The sequence below is a fragment of the Phyllobates terribilis genome, unplaced genomic scaffold, assembly GCF_046119375.1.
Source record: "Phyllobates terribilis strain yellow unplaced genomic scaffold, ASM4611937v1 Scaffold_2__4_contigs__length_985480577, whole genome shotgun sequence".
Lineage (NCBI taxonomy): Eukaryota > Metazoa > Chordata > Amphibia > Anura > Dendrobatidae > Phyllobates > Phyllobates terribilis.
Window position 1 is genome coordinate 172639309 of NW_027362762.1, and position 20607 is coordinate 172659915.

The window sequence follows — 20607 nt, forward strand, 5'->3', positions numbered from 1 at the left end:
ACAAAAAACTCAAACTGCACTCAAAATGCATGTTCCAAATTATTATGCTCAGCAGAGTTTTCAACCTTTTCATTTTAATAAAGAACAAAAAAAATGGTCATTTTTGATTTTAGGTGTGAACTGCCTCCCGCCATCATAGACACTCCTTTTGATGATGCTCCAGAGGTTTTCAATGGGGTTGAGGTCAGGGGAGCATGGGAGCCACACCATAAGTTTGTCCCCTTTTATGCCCATAGCAGCCAGAGATGCAGATGTGTTATGAGCAGCATGAGACGGGGCATTATCATGCATGAAAATGATCTTGCTGCGGAATGCACGGTTCTTCTTCTTGAACCATGGAAGGATGTGCTGTTTGAGAAACTCAACATACATTATGGAGTTCATCTTTACCCCTTCAGGGATCCTAAAAGGGCCGACAATCTCTCTCCCCATGATTCCAGCCCAAAACATTACTCCACCTCCTCCTTGTTAGCGCCGTAGCCGTGTTTGCATGGGGTGTCCATCAACCAGCCATCCTCCACTCCATACATCTGGACCATCGAGATCATTTCATGCATGATAATGCACCGTCTCATGCTGCACATAACACATCTGCATCTCTGGCTGCTATGGGCATAAAAGGGGACAAACTTATGGTGTGGCACCCATGCTCCCCTGCCCTCAACCCCATTGAGAACCTCTGGAGCATCATCAAAAGGAGTGTCTATGATGGCGGGAGGCAGTTCACATCTAAGCAACAGCTCTGGGAGGGTATTCTGTCCTCATGCAAAACAATTGAAAGCAGAAACCATCCAAAACATGACAAATTCAATGGACGAGAGAGTTCAGAAGCTCCTTTCGAACAGGCGGTCCTATGTGCAAATGTAACATCACCTAGAATAAAGTTTTGAGTTGAAAACTGTTTGATTTCAGTTTGCAATAACCTGCTAATGCTTATAATTTCAAAAATGACCATTTTTTTGTTCTTTATTAAAATGAAAAGGTTGAAAACTCTGCTGTGCATAATAATTTGGAACATGCATTTTGAGTGCAGTTTGAGTTTTTTATTTTTTTAAAAATATACTGTTATCATAGGCAGTTTGTACAAAAACCTTTCAATTGTACTCTAATAGTTATTTGACTGGAAAATTACAATGACTGCAATTCATATAGGTAATTTGGGAAAATCTGAGAAAATAGTATTTGCATAATAATTTGGAACACAGTGTAAATGCAGAACCAGAACCAAAAGACGTAATTTTCTGAAAACTTCATAAGGTGAGTATTCAACAGCCACTGATTGGATCCCTTCTAAATTCTGCTGACGGGTCCGATTTAAGGGAAAATCTCATCCAAAGCTTTGATCAATACCTGACATGGGGGGACATTTCTGTTTGGTTGACCATTCCTTATCTGGTAATTATGTTATAAAAGTCATGAGGATTTGTGCGCTCTGATGGTGCTTCCTGGACATGGATATATTATGCTATAATGTTTCTAGAATCTGTCACTGTTTAATGTCCATGTTGCACCATTAGCACGACAATCAACAAGACGGTAATACTGCTTAAAAGTTTGTGGTAATAAAATTGATTTATGTGCAATTTATTTAAATAAATATTTGTCGCCTATTTTTATAAACATCTTCACTAGGTGGTGACATTTTAGTACTTTTCCAGCACTATGCACTTTAAAGATATGTATATCATGTATTATGTTTATGAATAAAGATATAATGTTTATTGGTCATGCCACTTGATGCCCATTACTGCAATATTTTCATGCTTTTTTAATTTTTTATTGTTTTTAATTATGTATGAAATAAAGAGTTGTTAAATTTTAAATAAACCTCTGTTTGTTTATATTGGTTTTCTTAATACCCGACATAGACAGATTGATGCGTGAACCCTACCAAAATTAATCTATGATTTTAGCATCATAATTTATCATTCACATACTGAAATTTCCTTCATGTGGAAATTCATTCCTTCATTTAATGGTTTTATGCTGTGTAAGGATGAAGACATTAGCAGAAAGGTTAGAAATAGTGTTGAGCGAGCATGCTCGACACTGCTCGGTACTCGCCCGAGCATCTCACTACTCGGGATGGTCGGCGAGCACCGAGCATTTTCGGGTTACTCGGGCAGGAGCTCGGGTCTCTGCCCTGCATGTTTAGCACTCTTTACAGAGCCAATGAACATGCAGGGATTGCCAGCCAGTCACTGTAATGCCGCAGCCATGTTGGTTGTGGGCATTACAGTGATTGGCTGGCCGCACAATGTCACCTCGAGTATTTAAAACCGGGCACCGCCATCTTGGACACAGTAGCTCCGGATCAGACAGTGTAGGGAGAGTGCTGCTGAGCTAGGTAGAGATTTATACTGCAAAATAGGTAGTGTAGGGTCTCTAAAGCCTGCAAAATCAAACAGTCCTCCTGAGGACTAATATCCATCCCAGATATCAGGCAGGCAGGCAGGCTGTATAGGAGACGCAGTGGTTATACCAACAAACACTGCATTACAGTCCTGTGTGCTGCTTCTCAAATTGCCTGACTTAGCCCCAGGTTTTTTTTCATCTAAATCCTCTTTTTTTTTTTTCCTCAGTCAGACTGTACAAATATCCATGTTATTAACCTTTTGGTATTCCCCCCCCCCCTAAAAAAAAAATTGAGTGTCTCGCTGACTGTTCAGACACAAATATATCTGTTTAAAAGATTCTGGTGTAGGCCAGAGAAATAGAACTGTGATTTTCCTTTTCCACGGTTCAAATCTGGGTGTAATCCACCTTTTTGCCTTTTTTACATAAAAAAAAACAGTTTGAGTGTCTCGCTGACTGTTCAGACACAAATATATCTGTTTAAAAGATTCTGGTGTAGGCAAAAGAAATAGAACTGTGGTTTTCCTCTTCCACGGTTCAAATCTGGGTGTAATCCACCTTTTTGCCTTTTTTACATAAAAAAAACTGTTTGAGTGTCTCGCTGACTGTTCAGACACAAATATATCTGTTTAAAAGATTCTGGTGTAGGCCAGAGAAATAGAACTGTGATTTTCCTCTTCCACGAATCAAATCTGGGTGTGATCCACCTTTTTGCCTTTTTTACATAAAAAAAAACAGTTTGAGTGTCTTGCTGACTGTTCAGACACAAATATATCTGTTTAAAAGATTCTGGTGTAGGCCAGAGAAATGGAACTGTGATTTTCCTCTTCCACAGTTCTAATCTCCTTTTTATTACCCCTTTGCCATTGAGAGTGCGAGTGTAAGCTATTTTACTTCATTTACAATGGGCAAGGCGCATGGCAAGGGACGTGGAACTGGACGTTCTGGTGATGGTGCGTGCAGAGGACGGGGCCGTGGCCAAGGTGAAAATGTGCCACAATCAACAGCCACATCTTCTCGCTCCCAGTTCTTGACCGAATTACTAGGGAAGCACACAACAACACCACTATTGCGAACTGATCAGTGTGAACAGGTTATTAATTGGATAGCAGATAATACTTCCAGTCACCTGGGCACCACCACCTTCGGTCTGTCTTCCACACGGTCAAGTGTTACTAGCCGTCAGTCTCGACCACATACTCCTCCTCACCCTGATGCTCCTTCCTCCCACCATGCCGAGTGTCGTCAGACAGCAACTGATCCCACAGTTGGACACTGAAGAGCTGTTCACTGGTCCATTTCCATATTTGGGCCCCTCTCCTGCTCCGCTTGAAGTGGTGGAAGAGGAGATCCCATGTAGCGATGGCCAAATATTTGAACAACCATGGCCACAGGAAGGCGACGCTGGCAGTTTGTCACAAGAGGTGGATGATGACGAGACACAATTGCCACGAAGTGAGGAGGAGGACCGTGGTGCGGAAGTGGAAGAGGAGGAGGTGGTGGATGATCTAGTAACTGACCCAACGTGGCAGGAGGACACGCAGAGCGAGGCCAGCAGCACACAGGGAGAGGGAGGCTGAGTACTCCAACAGGCAGGAAGAAGCAGTGTGGTGGCCGCAGACAGAAGGCGGGCAACCGTTCCCCGTAACACCAACACGAGGGACATTGCCAGTACAACCGGTAGGTCTTCCAGAGTCTAGAATTTTTTTAAAGACTCTGATAACCCGAAAAAGGCCATTTGTACCACCTGCCAGGCCAGCATCAGCAGGGGTGACAAAACTACCAGCCTGACCACCACCAGCATGATCAGGCACATGTCAGCAAAGCACCCGACATTGTGGGGCGAACCCCAGGGTCCACGACCAGTGTCAGCGGGTGTCACCACTGCTTCTTCCGCTGTTGTGCGTGTAAGAGAACCCCCTGTTGTGCGTGCAAGGCAATCCCCTGTCCATACTGCATGTAAAGATGCCCCCTCCTCTCAGTCTTCACTTGTTATGGCAGTTTCTCAAGAAACAGCATCAACGTCCACGTCCCACCGCAGCGTTCAATTGTCCATATCCCAGACCTTTGAACGAAAGCGCACATTCGCAGCCAACGCCCCACAGACCACAGTCCTAAATTCGCACATTACACGACTGCTTGCGTTGGAAATGCTGCCTTTTAGGCTGGTGGAGATGGAATCCTTCCGCAAACTTATGGCGGTGGCCGTCCCTCAGTCCCCAGCTGACACTATTTTGCCCGGTGTGCCATCCCCGCACTACACAAGCACGTGTCCCAAAACATCTGCCGTGCCCTCAACAACATAGTTACTGGGAAAGTCCACCTGACAACGGACACGTGGACAAGTGCTTGTGGCCAGGGACGGTACATCTCCCTGACGGCACACTGGGTAAACATAGTGGAAGCCGGGAACAAGTCGGACCTTGGGACGGAACACATCCTCCCCACACCGAGGATTGTGGGCCCTATGTCAGTCAGAGTTGCCCCCACAGTGTACAGCTCCTGCATATCATCCTCCTCCTCCTCCTCATGTTCAGCCTCCATCTCAGATATCACCACATCAGTTACAAGCTGGAAGCACTGCAGTACTGCCTCCGCCAAGCGGCAACAGGCTGTGCTGAAACTCATAAGCTTAGGTGATAAACCTCACACTGCTTGTGAGTTGTGGACAGCTGTGAAAGAGCAGGCAGATCTGTGGCTGAGACCGCTGAACCTACATCCAGGCATGGTCATGTGTGACAATGGCCGTAACCTGGTGGCGGCTCTGAGGCGAGGCGAGATCACACACGTACCATGCCTGGCTCATGTGCTTAACCTCGTGGTTCAGCGGTTTCTTAAATCGTACCCCGAGTTGCCAGATCTGCTCGTCAAAGTACGCCGCCTGTCAGCTCATTTTCAGAAGTCGGCTACAGCTTCCCCCGCCCTTGCTGTGTTGCAGCAGCGTTTGCAGCTTCCGGCACACCGACTGGTGTGTGATGTTCCCACACGTTGGAACTCTACCCTCCACATGTTGCAAAGGATTTGTGAGCAGAAGAGAGCAGTTGTGGAGTACCAGCTGCAACAAGGTCGTTGATATTCAGGTCAGACTCCAAACATAAGACCTCAGGAGTGGACCTGGTTTTCTGACATATGTACCATCCTGACAAAGTTTGAACCTTGAACTTTCTTCATATACTCTGTGCTGTTGCATTAAACAAGCACTCCTCCTCCTCCTCCCATCAAAGTTTTTATCCTCTTAATAGATTGCAATCATCATATTATACAGCACTGTGTACTTACAATTGCTCATTTTACCCTTTCACCCAGCTAATTCTTCTCTTTTCTCTGCTCTATGTAGAAATAAGAAGTCTCTTGTCCCTGCATTTATCATTCCCCTATTAAACCCCTGACCCAGCTGCTCCCTCCTCCCCCACTGCCAGGGACTTTGCAGTGTCTCATGACTCATACAGGGGAAATGGACCTCCTGTTTCTACATAGAGCTTAGAAGGATTCAGTTAGTCAGTTTTTAATCATGTGATATCATAGACCCAATGGAAAAGAGAAGAATTAGCTGGGTAGTAGGGCAATTGTAAGTACATAGTGCTACATAATATGATGACTGCAATATATTAAGAGGACAAAAATTTTGATGGGAGGAGTGCTTCTTTAAAAAATCATTCCTCATCACACCATGCTCAGTCCTTCCAGGTGCTATATGATGTATACCTAGGGAAAGTCTCATCTAAATTTTTGCCAAGAATGATTGGTTTTGGAGCCGACAATATATCAGAAGTCATTTGGAACATCACATGGAACTTGGGCCCGATTCATTACTTGCATTGTCACCATTTTTTGTCTATATTTTGTTGTTTTAAGCCTGTTAATTGATTTGCACCAAATTTTTCTTTTAGTTTGCACCTTTTTTGAAGTTTATTTTACAGGTTTTCGCCTGTTTTTGTGTTTTTTTTTTAATGTTTTTATTTGTAGGTGTGGTTTTTGTTTTCTAGATGTTTGTGACTGATTCATCACTTGCGACTTTTTAAAAAGTTGCAAAATTTTTGGGCAAATCTATTCCAACTCTCCCCATTGGAATAAATTATTTTTAAGCCAGTATTCTATCTTTGTGTGCCAATTTTGTGACATTTTAATGAATGTATTGTCTTTTTGCTTATAAAAGATGCCAAAGAAAAGTAAAGGGAAAAAAGAGTATTTTTGATTTTGTACAAAATTCATCAACCGAGTGCACCATTTTGAATAATTTAGCTTAAAAAAACTAGAATTAATGCCACAAGATTAATAAGAAGAGTGACTTTAAAATAAAAAAATGAAAATCATGAATTGGGCCCAATGTTCCATTATGGAACAGTATATTATTATTATTATTAGTAGTATTATTTATTTATATAGCACATGTACCACACAGAATGGCACTATGGTTATATTCATGAGATCTTACAGAATTCAGCCACACATTTGATTTAGTCGAGTGTCTGAAAAAAACGATAACACTATATATAAAAAACATATATGAATATCTGATCTTGACACCTACCTGACAACGCACTTCTTCCTACCTTACAGCATTCTTATCTTACCTTTTCTCAGGTGAGCTTATCTTGCACCTTGGGGACATTTGACGTGGCTGCAGATGTGAACAGTGTCACAATAAAAGGAGCAGGAGAAAAACAGATCACATTATCGAGCTCCTTCTTGGATAATCTGAATCGCCAGCTTCAGTTAATTTCTTATACCAACACAATGTTTCACCCAAACACTGCAGACACTGGTAAGTCCAATATTAAAGGGCTATACGTACAAATAACAATGTATATTATAATTATCTACATCACTAATAATCCCTAAAGTGAAGTTTTGAGCTAAAAAATTGTAAATATGCCATATATGTCGCTATCAATGGGAACTGTTTAATAGGATATTTATTTCACCCAGAATCAGCATTTTGTTTTAGCTGTGCTGAATTGGAGCTTGTTTATAGACAGTAACTACAGTTTACTATATATAGTAGCAATGGCAGATAGGTTAGGGTTAAATCCTAGCTCTGTAGGCTTTGATTAGTACACCTGGCTACCTCTGCATATAAACAGGCTAGTTGTTCATCTGCTGGGGGAGCCGACCAGATCGGATGTGTCTTTGAGCTAAAGAGAGCCAGACAGGCCAGAATCCCTTTCTGACAAGAGTCTGTACAGGCAGTGTGCAGAAAAGTGCAAGTATCAGTGATTGCTATGGACAATAGCTGTTTTGTTTGACCGAGCTAGGGCTAGTTCAGTTGTGTATGAGTAACCAGGATCCCTTCTGTTTAGTTAGCACCTGGACAAGGCTAGGGATTTATGTTTATGAGTTTGTTTTGGTGCTGCGCAACCTGTGGAAAGCGATATAAACTGCTTGTATTTGGACTAAAACTGCATTTCCTGTGTGAACACTAGTTATGGCTTAAAGAAGTTGTCCACTACTATTTATTCCTTTCTATAATGCCCCCAATGTATTTAACCTGTTGAGGGAAGATTATTTTCCTCTCCTGCATTCATTGGGAAAGTTCGCTGTGAATGCTGAGCTGTAACGCATGGGGAAACCCCACCCACAGGCCAGCATCCACCGCGGGGAGCGCATCACTGATGTCACGCCTCACTTGACCTGACATCAGCGGAATGAAGAGACGGCTGCTGCTGGGGGTCACATGATGCCCATGAGCGGCCAGCGATAGTGCCACTCACAGGCCATAAAGACAAAGAAAGGTAATTAGAAATAATCTTCCCTCAACAGGTTAAATACATTGGGGGCATTACAGAAAGTAGTGGACAACTCCTTTAATGCCTATCAGAGTGAATCCCTACAAAATAGAAATATATACAGTACAGACCAAAAGTTTGGACACACCTTCTCATTTAAAGATGTTTCTGTATTTTCATGACTTTGAAAATTGTACATTCACACTGAAGGCATCAAAACTATGAATTAACACATGTGGAATTATATACTTAACAAAAAAGTGTGAAACAACTGAAAATATGTTTTATATTCTAGGTTCTTCAAAGTAGCCACGTTTTGCTTTGATGACTGCTTTACACACTCTTGGCATTCTCTTGATGAGCTTCAAGAGGTAGTCACCGGAAATGGTTTTCACTTCACAGATGTGTCCTGTCAGGTTTAATAAGTGGGATTTTTTGCCTTATAAATGGGGTTGAGACCATCAGTTGTGTTGTACAGAAGTCAGGTGGATACACAGCTGATAGTCCTACTGAATAGACTGTTAGAATTTGTATTATGGCAAGAAAAAAAGCTGCTAAGTAAAGAAAAACGAGTAACCATCATTACTTTAAGAAATGAAGGTCAGTCAGTCCAAAAAATTGGGCAAACTTTGAAAGTGTCCCCAAGTGCAGTTGCAAAAACCATCAAGCGCTACAAAGAAACTGGCTCACATGAGGACCACCCCAGGAAAGGAAGACCAAGAGTCACCTCTGCTTCATCCGAGTCACCAGCCTCAGAAATCGCAGGTTAACAGCAGCTCAGATTAGAGACCAGGTCAATGCCACACAGAATTCTAGCAGCAGACACATCTCTACAACAACTGTTAAGAGGAGACTTTGTGCAGCAGGCCTTCATGGTAAAATAGCTGCTAGGAAACCACTGCTAAGGACAGGCAACAAGCAGAAGAGACTTGTTTGGGCTAAAGAACACAAGGAATGGACATTAGACAAGTCGAAATCTGTGCTTTGGTCTGATGAGTCCAAATTTGAGATCTTTGGTTCCAACCACCGTGTCTTTGTGCGACGCAGAAAAGGTGATCGGATGGACTCTACATGCCTGGTTCCCACCGTGAAGCATGGAGGAGGAGGTGTGATGGTGTGGGGGTGCTTTGCTGGTGACACTGTTGGGGATTTGTTCAAAATTGAAGGCATACTGAACCAGCATGGCTACCACAGCATCTTGCAACGGCATGCTATTCCATCCAGTTTGCTTTCAGTTAGACCATCATTTATTTTTCAACAGGACAATGACCCGAAACACACCTCCAGGCTGTGTAAGGGCTATTTGACCAAGTAGGAGAGTGATGGGGTGCTACGCCAGATGACCTGGCCTCCACAGTCACCAGACCTGAACCCAATCGAGATGGTTTGGGGTGAGCTGGACCGCAGAGTGAAGGCAAAAGGGCCAACAAGTGCTAAGCATCTCTGGGAACTCTTTCAAGATTGTTGGAAGGCCATTTTCGGTGACTACCTCTTGAAGCTCATCAGGAGAATGCCAAGAGTGTGCAAAGCAGTCATCAAAGCAAATGGTGGCTACTTTGAAGAACCTAGAATATAAGGCATATTTTCAGTTGTTTCACACTTTTTTGTTAAGTATATAATTCCACATGTGTTAATTCATAGTTTCGATGCCATCAGTGTGAATGTACAATTTTCATAGTCATGAAAATACAGAAAAATCTTTAAATGAGGTGTGTCCAAACTTTTGGTCTGTACTATATATATATATATATATATATATACATTTATATTACAGCTATCACTGTTATTGGAATATTAAAGGGAATGTGTCAGTAGGATCAACCCACCTAAGCCGTCTATATGAGCATGCAGGTAATAGGAAGATGTCATATTCCACAGAAATCCAGGCTATTGACTAGACACTGATCTGCATGAGAATCTGCGTCCAGACGTTAATATAAATAAAAAGAGGTTCCTCTCAGCTTCAGCTTCCATCTCACAGGCAGACGGGGTTGCAGTACAGCAGAGCTCAGAGAGCTGCAGCAAATGTGTTTGTAAGTAGATAAAGTTCAGTTCTACTGTACTGTGTTAGTCATGTCTCACCCTGGTAACTCCCCCTTAATGTAAAATAAGCTCTGTAGGCAGATTCTCAAGGAGATCAGTGTCCAGCCCAAAGCCCTGAACAGCTCATTTACATTTTAAGAAAATGTGGATTTCTCGGACATAAGATATTGAATCACAGATATCAAGGTATGATTTTATTCAGCTTCCTATGACCGACATGCCCATACAGACAGCTCAGGAAGGTTCATCCTACTAACAGATTCCCTTTAAGGTATGGAGTTATAATTTTCATGACATCATTATTTTAAACCATAAACCATAAATAGAAACATCATTCATTTAAAGGGGTCCAAGATTAGAAAAACATGGCTGCTTTCTTCCCATAATAATAGTGGTAAATTAAGAACTCCAATCACTAAATAGGTGTCATTTGGAAGGATAACATGTACAGCAATGTTTAAATATACATCGCACTCCAAGGTGAATATAAGGCAGCTAAAAGAGTCTTTATTAAAGGTTTTTTTTCTAGTTTGGCTTTTATCCTAAGTCATGTGGCAAGGCTCATTAAAGGGACGATATTGACTTTTAGTATTGCTACTTTCAATAGGTGGTGCTGGGGTTCTAATCCCAAGCAATGCAAGGCTGAAAAGCCTCCTCACATTGGCATTCCAGTCCTGGCATGTCACTCTCCAAAAGGAGAAACGTCACCCTTCAAATCCTAAGTAAATAGTAACACATACTAAGAAAACGGGGTACTTATTTATCATCGTTTGGATCAAAAAGGCATAGAAGCTATGCCACCACGACAAGGTGTACCCAATCAGGATGGTTCCTATCTCTAGCAACTCTCCTCGCTATCTGACAACCAGGCCTCAAAATATACGGGAACAGAACAAGACCAGCATCTGAGGGTGTTTAAAACCTGCTTATGGAAAGCTGAGTATATAAAGGTGCACAGCTCTGGTCTGGAGGGGCACACAGGTGGAGTAGGGGTTTACAACTCCACATGTAGAAAAAAAAAATAGGGCCAGCACACCTGTTAGTATAAGTGTAATATGCATGTGCACATGTACCCTGTAGCCATAAACAAACATACCCTATAATTAAAACATTATGCATAGGCACACATGACATAATGTCTACACATACCTGACAGGCAGGTATCCTGCATGAATCCTGGCAGCTATGATTAGATGCAATATAATCAACACTAATTACTTTCATATGCTGAAGTGAGCAGCGCTGCACAACTTCTTTAATGTGTCTCTGACATCATTACTGTAAGTTATAATATTTTGCCCTCCCAGACCTTGGGGAGCTTATCAAGGTGTGATTGTTGTAGGAAATGAATTGCCACAGCTAGGTATGGGTAGTATATTTGCTGCTCCTACCAACAGACATCCTACCTACCATTTCATCCGTACAGCAAATACTTCTGAGATACATGTACTTTTTCGGACTATAAGATACACCTAGGTTTTAGAGAAGTAAAATAGAAAAAAAAATTGAAGCAAAAAATGTGGTCATGATGCACTATAGGGGAGTGGGTCTGCTGCTGACACTGTTTTAGGGGTAATGTCCCTCAATTCTGTACTAATATCCCCCATCCTGGTATATATGGCCCCCCCTTCCTGTTATATGTGGTCCCAATCCCCATCCTGGTATACATGGTCCCTCATCCTGGTATGCATGGCACCCCAATCCCCATCCTGGTATGCATGGCACCCCAATCCCCATCCTAGTATAAATGGCACTCCAATCCCCATCCTGGTATCCATGGCACCCCTCATCCTTATCCTGGTATGCATGGCACCCCTGATCCCCATCCTGGTATGCATGGCACCCCTCATCCCCATCCTGGTATGCATGGCACCCCCATCCCCATCACGCTGCACACAAAAAATAAACTATACTACTCACCTTCCTTCCCTCTGCTCCAGCGCTGCATCCTGTTCTGCTGCCAGCAGCTGATCTCACCATGTGAGCAGCGCATGGCAGTACCCTCACATGCTGAGATGAGCTGACAGAATAGTCACTGCTCTTCACACCGGGACTATGGGCGTGTGGAGTAGTGACTATTCGTTCTCCTTAATAGCGTGCACAGTGTAAGCCGTAGCCACCACGGCCATGGGAGTGGAGAGTAGTGCATATTCATGCTTTAATAGCAGGGGAACGTGATAGTCGAGAAACTGCAGGAAGCCAGCGGCAGCTGCGGACACTGTTCGCGCCATTAAGGAGAATGAATATTCAGTGTTCCACACACCCATGATCGTGGGAAGCAGTGAATATTCATTTTCTTTAGCAGCGGGCACAGTGTTGGCTGCAGCAGGCGGCTTCTGCCTCCTGTTCCCCACTCCTCCGCCGCTGGCACTCCCCCCACCCCCATCCACAGCCACAGCAACACCATTCGGACTGTAAGGTGCACCCCCCACTTTCCTCCAAAATTTTAGAGGAAAAAGTTGCATCTTATAGTCCGAAAAATATGGTAATCGAGGCCTGGGAGGGCCAAAACTTTAAAAAATGTATTGCATATGCATTTACAAATTTATGTTGTCTGTGAAACGTTATATTCATCTTACACAAATGGTGTTGGGACCTATAGTTTGTGTGTAACAATGCAGCTCAACCCCATCCACTACAATGGAGTGGAGCTATGATACAAAACACCACCTGTAGACAGATGTGGAGCTGTTTATTCTAGTCTAGAACTAGAAGGAAAATGTGATGCAGTAATGGGATCCTGCTAGGGTCAATCATATCTCTGAGATTTACAGTATCTAATTGCTCCATAGGAGCTATTACAGTGGTTGTCCATGCTTGGGGCAAAAGTTTACAGTCGCTCTATATAACTGCTGATCTGTGACATTGTGCAGTGTATATTCTGTCATGGTTCCCTGGTATTCCCTGTCAATGGTCATGTAATCACATGTATGCGATTTGCATACTGGTAGTCACATCCTGACTAGTGATGAGCGAGCACTAAAATGCTCGGGTACTCGTTGCTCGAGCCGAGCAAATTGGAATGTAAGTCTATGGCAAACTCGAGCATTTTTCTGGCGGCCCCCCTGGGAATCTGCAGAGGGCCTAAAAATTGCCCAAATCGATGGGAACAGTGCTCAAATGACATGGGAACAGACCCCTGGAAGCATTTCTGACTCCCAGGTCACTGCTGTGAACAATGTCAGAGTATTACGCCACTTTTACGAACTCACAATAAAACATACAAAAACGAAAACCAAAATGGATTTTCCTGGGAAAAATGGTAAGGAACATCCTTACCAGGGTAATGACTTGTATATAAGGCAAAATAAATATACAAAAACAAAAGTGCTCCTCCACACCTTGGGCTATGTCCACACGTAGTGTTTTTGATGTGTTTTTGCACTTTTGCATTGCTTTCAACGTTGAAAAATACATTCACTGGTAAATGTAATTTTAACATTTTACTACTTTATCTGGCCATGTGGTGTGTGAGACATGATCAAACACATCCTGTTTCATTTATGAAGGAGGGACTCTGAAAGTCACAAAGACTATTTTTATAGGGCCATAATGTTGCCCTTACTATTCTTAAAGGGCCAGCAGTCGGCCCTCACTATTGTTAGAGGACCATCAGCCGGCTATTCTTTGTTGTTCCCATTATTAAAGAGTGGGTCTCCTATACTGTTTTGCATATGCAGTGACTGCAGGGGTTGCCAAAAATTTGGATGCACCCCAATACCCCTTTTAAGAGACATAGAAGAGGGCCTCAGTAGAAAAAATATTCCCATTATAAAGGAGTGGGTCTCCTATAGCGATAATGCCAATGCAGTGACTGCAAGGGCTGCCAAAATTTTGGAAAAACCCCAATAACAATTTAAAGACACATAGAGGTGGACCTCAGTAACGACATATTCCCATTATAAAGGAGCGGGTCTCGGCAGTCTGAAGTAACATAGAGCAACTGCAGACTTTTTGTTCCAAGCATGGACAATCCCTTTAACCCCTTTCCTACATGTGCTGTACATGTACGGCACGTCGTGTCTCTCCCTTTGGCGCAGACTCCAGCGATGAGCCCTCACCTTTCCGGGGACATGAGAGCTGATCTGTACAGCTGTCATGTGCCCCTAACAGCCGCGGGTGGAATTGCGATCCACCCGCGACTGCTAACATGTTAAATGCCGCAGTCAATCTCTGACAGCGGAATTTAACATACTCACGGCAAAAGGACGTCATAAGTCCTGCCCAGCGGCGTGCCCATCACATGACCGTGGGCCATCTATGGGTTGGCATGACAACCCGGGGCTCTGCAGGAGACCCTTGCGCTTGTTATTGCCGGGATTCTATGAGCGCCGCCCAGCAGTCGGTGCTCATAGCAAGTGAGCATTTCTGCTACACACAGGCGATCTGATGATTGCAGCTTCTAGTCTTCTATGAGGACTATTGAAGCAAGTGAAAAGTAAAAAAAAAATGTTTTTAAAAATGTTAAAAAATAATTGCCCCATTCAAAATAAAACAATAAAATAACCACAAATATACACATATTTGGTATCGCCGAGTTCAGAATTGCCTGATGTATCAATATAAAAAAATAATTAATCCGATCGGTAAACGGCGTAACGAGAAAAAAATATCAAAATGCCAGAATTACGATTTTTTTTGGTCACTACAACATTGCAATAAAATACAATAATGGGTGATCAAAACATCGCTTCTACCACAAAATGGTATCAATAAAAATGTCAGCTTGGCGTGCTAAAAATAAGCCCTCACCTGGCCCCAGAGCCAGAAAAATGGAAAAGCTATGGGCCTCGGAAAATGGCAACATGTTTTTTTTTTTCTTAGACAAATTTGGGATTTTTTTTCACCACTTACATAAAAAAAGAACCTACACATGTTTGGTATCCATGAACTCGTAATGACATGGAGAATCATAATGACAGGTCAGTTTTACCATATAGGGAACGTGGTCAATAAAACCAAAAAAAACAACAGTGGAAATGAACTTGTTTTGCAATTTCACCCCACTTGGAATTTTTTTCCCGTTTTTCAGTATACGATATGGTAAAACCAATGGTGTTGTTCAAAAGTACAAGTTGTCCTGCAAAAAATAAGCCATCACATGGCCATATTGACCAAAAAATAAAAAAGTTGGCTCTGGGAAGAAGAGGAGCAAAAAACAAAAGCGCTAAAACAGAAAATGTCCCGGGAGTGAAGGGGGTTGTCAAGTAATAGAAAAAAAAATTCTACAGGAAATGTCATTACAAATATATTCCTAAATACTTTTAATTAGAAAATCATATGCTTGGTCTGGGGAGGCAATTACTATAGAATTAAAATGGCCGCAGTCTTGTTCTTTCACCTGTTTTAGAATTTTTAATAGAAAAGGAGCATGTGCAGTGGGAAGCTAATCTGCTGTGATCTGACCTTGTCAGTACGTGACATAGAATCTCTCCTGATCACAAGAGTCATTTAGAAAGACAGAGTGGACAGCAGTGTGGGCAACCTCTTCTTACCTCAGTACCTCTAGTATCTCCAGTATTAGATTAGAAATATATGGTGGACAGCTGGATGAGCAGCCTATTCTTATTTCTGCACTCCTAGTATCTCCAGTATTAGATCAGAAAGACATGGTGGGCAGCAGTGTGAGCAGCCTCTTCGAACCTCAGCTCCCCTGCTATCTCCAGTATTAGATTAGAAAGAAAAGGTGAATATCAGTATGAGCAGCCTCTTTTTATCTCAGCACCTATGGTATTTCCAGTATATGATCTTATAGACATGGTGGACAGCAGTGTGAGCAGCCTCTTCTTAACTCAGTACTTCTAGTATCTCCAGTATTAAAGTAGAAATAAATGGTGGACAGCAGTGCGAGCTGACTCTTCTTTCTGCACTCCTGGTATCTCCAGTATTATATCAAAAAGACATGGTGGACAGCCGTGTAATTAGCCTCTTCTAACTTCAGCACTCCTGGTATCTCCAGTATTAGATCCGAAAGACATGGTGGACATTAGTATGAGCAGCATCTTCTTACCTCAGCTCCCCTACTATCTCCAGTATTAAATTAGAAAGAAAGAGTGAACATCAGTATGAGCAGCCTCTTTTTACCTCAACACCTCTGATATCTGCAGTATTAGATCAGAAAGCCATGGAGACCTCTTCTTACTTCTGCACTCCAGGTATCTCCAGTATTAGACAGGGTGGAGAGCAGTGTGACCTGCCCCTTCTTACTTCTGCACTCCTGAAATCTCCAGTATTAGATCAGAAAGACATGGTGGACAGCAGTGTGAGCAGCTTCTTCTTACTTCAGAACTCCTGGTATCTCCAGTATTAGATCACATTGAGAGGATGGACAACAGTGTGAGAAGAATCTTCTTACTTCAAGATCCTTGATATCTGCAGAATTAGATCATAAAGACAGAGTGGACAGCAGTGTGAGCAGCCTCTTCTTACTTCAGCACCCCTAGTATCTCAAGTACTAGATCAGAATATCCACTTGGAGCATATCTTCTTACACAGGAAGAAGTATGTGAGGGGTGCAGAGCTCTTTAGTGCACATTCTCACAGGCATCTGTTCTATTAACATTCTAGGACAGGTTTCAGACAGTGTAACAAGACTGCAATTGTAATTCTCTAGTCATTACCTCCCTAATAGTGTTGAGCGATACCTTCCGATATCGGGAAATTTCGGATCGGATTGGATCGGACCGATACCGAAAAAGTATCATTGTTCATTTTGAGAAAAGTAAGCCGGTCAACGTTATCGGAGGATAGTCGCAAGCTAGCACCTCCAATGCATACTGACTAAGCTCTGGCCATGTATCCAGCTTACAGACCCAAAACTTGAAGGGAGAAGAGCCGTCTGGGAGTACACTAAGAGGGCAAGACATGTAGTCTGTCACCATCTGACGGAAACGTTGCCTCCTGCTGACTGGAGCCGTCTGTGATGGTGTAGACATTTGTGGCGGCAGGGACACAAAACTTTGCCACATTTCGGCCATACTGGTCTTGCCTTGTGCTGAGGCGCTGCTTCTGCTCCCTCTTTGTGCAGAGCTTCCTCCACTGCCTCGACGCACTGAGCTGCTTTGTAAAGCACTAGCAGCACTGCTCTCGGTTGGAATGGAGAACATGATGGAATGCACCAGTGCGTCTTGGTACTCCCGCATTTTACGCTCCCGGTTCAACGGTGTTATGAGGCTTTGTAAGTTGTCCCGGTAACGAGGATCTAGGAGGGTGGACACCCAATAATCAGCCGTGTTGAGAATGTGGGCGATGCGGCGGTCGTTTCTCAGGCACTGCAGCATGAAATCAACCATGTGCTGCAGACTGCCAACTGGCCAAGAAACGCTGTCCCCTGCTTGAGGCGTGATCTCTGCCTGCTCTGCATCACCCCACCCTCGCTCTAGATACTGACTACTAGAGCATTGTGTACCTCCCTCCTCTGGACAGATGTCTTCCTCATCCATTGACATCCTCCTCACAAAGTGTCCCCTGCCTAGGCCTTTGTGAGGAACCACGTTGCGCAGACTGTAGAGAAGCAGATGGCATTTGTGACTCCTCATCCTCCACCTCTTCCAAAACCTCGTCCCTTAGTGCTTGCAGTGATTTTTCAAGCAGGCAGATAAGGGGGATAGTCATGCTGACTAGTGCATCATCTGCACTCGCCATCCGCGTGGAATAATCGAAGGCACGCAAAACGTGGCAAATGTCCTTCATAGAGGCCCACTCAGTGGTGGTGAAGTGTGAACGGCGCGCACTGCGACTTGTTTGCGCCTGCTGCAGCTGGTACTCCATTACTGCTGCCTGCTGCTCACACAACCTCTCCAACATATGTAACGTTGAATTCCACCTGGTGGGTAGGTCACATATGATGCGATGTTCCGGAAGACGTAATCGGCGCTGCAGAGCTGCAATGCGTGATCTTGCATTGCTGGAACGCCGCAAGCGAGCGCACTCTATGCGGACCTTGTGAAGCAGTGCATCAAGATCCGGATAGTCCCTCAAAAAACTCTGCACGACCAAGTTGAGCACATGTGCCAGACATGGGATGTGAGTGAGGTTGCCTAGGCCCAGAGCTGCCACCAGATTTCGGCCATTGTCACACACTACCATGCCTGGCTGGAGATTCGCTGGCACAAACCACACGTCGCTCTGCTGCTTGATGGCATTCCAGAGCTCCTGCGCTGTGTGGCTTCGATTCCCCAAAGAAATTAATTTTAATACGGCCTGTTGACGTTTGGCCACGGCTGTGCTCATATCGGTCACTATAACAGGTAACCGTTCACGGGTCGATGTGGAGGTAGACCGTGACGGCTCCTGCAGCGCTGATTCAGAGGAACTGGAGTATGAGGAGGAGTCAATGTGTACAGACTGGATTCCTGCAATCCTTGGAGTTGGCAGAACACGTACAGCGCCACTCTCAAGATCTGTACCCGGCTCCACAACATTTACCCAATGGGCAGTGAGGGAAAGGTATCGTCCCTGTCCATGCTTACTGGTCCACGCATCGGTTGTCAGGTGGACCTTGCTACTGATGGCGTTTTGTAGCGCATGTTTAATTTTTCCCTCCACGTGATGTTGCAGGGCAGGGACGGCTTGCCTGCTGAAATAAAATCGACTGGGCACGTTGTATTGTGGGACTGCCAATGCCATAAAGTTACGGAATGTGTCAGTCTCCACCAGCCTGAATGATAGCATTTCAAGGGCCAGTAGTTTAGCAATGCCAGCATTCAGAGCCTGTGCTCGGGGGTGGTTTGCCGAGTATGGGCGCCTTTTCTCCCATGCCTGTGCTAACGATGGCTGTAGACTGGCCTGGGAGTGTGAGGATGACTGGGAAAGTGGTGCTGTGGGTGGAATTACACTGTGTCTCTGTGCAACAGTGCCAGAGATTCTTCCATGGCGATCCTGTGAGGAAGCCGAACCAGCTGTGTGTGAGCTGGAGGAAGAGGCTACAACACGAGCTGAAGAGGTGGTAGGTGGCGCTGTAGGTTGGCCTAGGTCTTCAGTGTGTTTTTGTAACTCCACCACGTGCTTGGTCCGCACATGTTTCCACATATTTGTGGTATTGAGGTTGCTGACACTTTTCCCTCTTTTCACCTTCTGATTACACAGCTTGCATTTGACAAAGCAAATGTCATCTGCAACTGTGTCAAAAAAGGACCAGGCACTGCAAGTCTTGGGAGCGCCCGCTTTGGATTTTGGAAGAGCCATGCTCCTAATGGGTGCCGAAGTGGAGGCTACAGGCAACCAAGTCTGCCCCCTCCGTCTCCCTCCTTTTTGGGCCGTTCGGGGAATCTCTTCCTCAGAGCTGCTCCCACCACCTTCCTGTCCCTCACGCCATGATGGGTCAAGGACCTCATCATCTACACCACCCTCTTCAAACAACTGCTTCTCCTGGGTAGTCTCGACAGCACAGTACGCACCAGAAAGTGGCACCTGAGTCTCATCATCAGATGTGTACTGAGGTGTGCTGCTGACCATAGGCACTGGCCCACCCGCCTCTTCAGATTCAGAGAGACAAAACGGTTGCGCATCACTGCATACTACCTCTTCTTCAAATTCTAGAATTCTGCTTGGCTGGCCCCCTCTTTCCAAGCCAAGAGATTCAGAGAACAGAAGTAGAGATGGCTCCTGTCCAGGGCTCTCTGACTGCCTGGGCAATTTGGCAGGTGGTGAAGAGACAGATGGGTGCTCTTCAGTGCTCAGGACCTGAGAGGATCTGGAACTAATTGAAGTCGATGCGTTAGCTGCCATCCATCCGACAACGGCTTCAATTTGGTCCTCGCGCAGCAGTGGGGTACGGCTAGCTCCTACAAAGCTGCGCATAAAGGACTGTTACCTGGTAAAACTGGGGGATGCTGAGTCACTGGTGCCCGCAGCAGGCACAGAATCCCCACGTCCTCTCCCTGCAGGCACAGAATCCTCACGTCCTCTCCCTGCAGAAACTCCACGCCCACGACCACATGCCTTACTCCCTGCCTTCTTCATCTTGGTAGACTGATAAAGATAGGCAGAAAAGTACTAAGGGCTTAGTGTGCTTATTCCTGAACAGCTGCTAACAGGTATAAGAAACACTAATTTTATAAAGTGTGGACTAGACTTTAATATGAGCTAATGTGGCCTACACAACTGTAAAGTGGAGTGTTTGTTGAACTTTATTTAGGTTTTTTTTGTCACAAAAAGACACTGGATGTGCCTAAAGATGTAATAACGATAGTATCACAAACTTTTTGTAGCTATTACAATGTAGGAAGGTAACCTACAATGCAATAGATGAGGCTGCAAAAAATAGGCTAATACTAATCTGGCTGGGGCTGCAGGGCCCAATGCTGCAGAAAGGCTCCTCTAACTACTCCTATATAGTGTGTTTGGAACCAATTTAGCTGAATACGGATGGAACCACCACACTAATAGGAGAAATCAGGAAAAATTATGAATTGGCAAAAAAGGACAATGTATGAGGCAGTGACACACACTGAGTGCACTACAACCAGACGTGGCTGAAGCA

General features: G+C 44.1%; 1 protein-coding gene across 6 annotated transcripts in view; it reads left to right on the forward strand.

Annotated features, from left to right (window-relative positions):
- The window catches only part of B4GALNT1 (beta-1,4-N-acetyl-galactosaminyltransferase 1), a 231789-nt gene that overhangs the window by 189184 nt on the left and 21998 nt on the right, over positions 1-20607 (forward strand). For all 6 annotated transcript variants that reach the window (XM_073663286.1, XM_073663290.1, XM_073663285.1 and 3 more), the window contains one exon: positions 6940-7120. In XM_073663286.1, coding sequence (XP_073519387.1) covers positions 6940-7120 — 181 coding nt within the window. The remainder of the gene's footprint in view (positions 1-6939; positions 7121-20607) is intronic.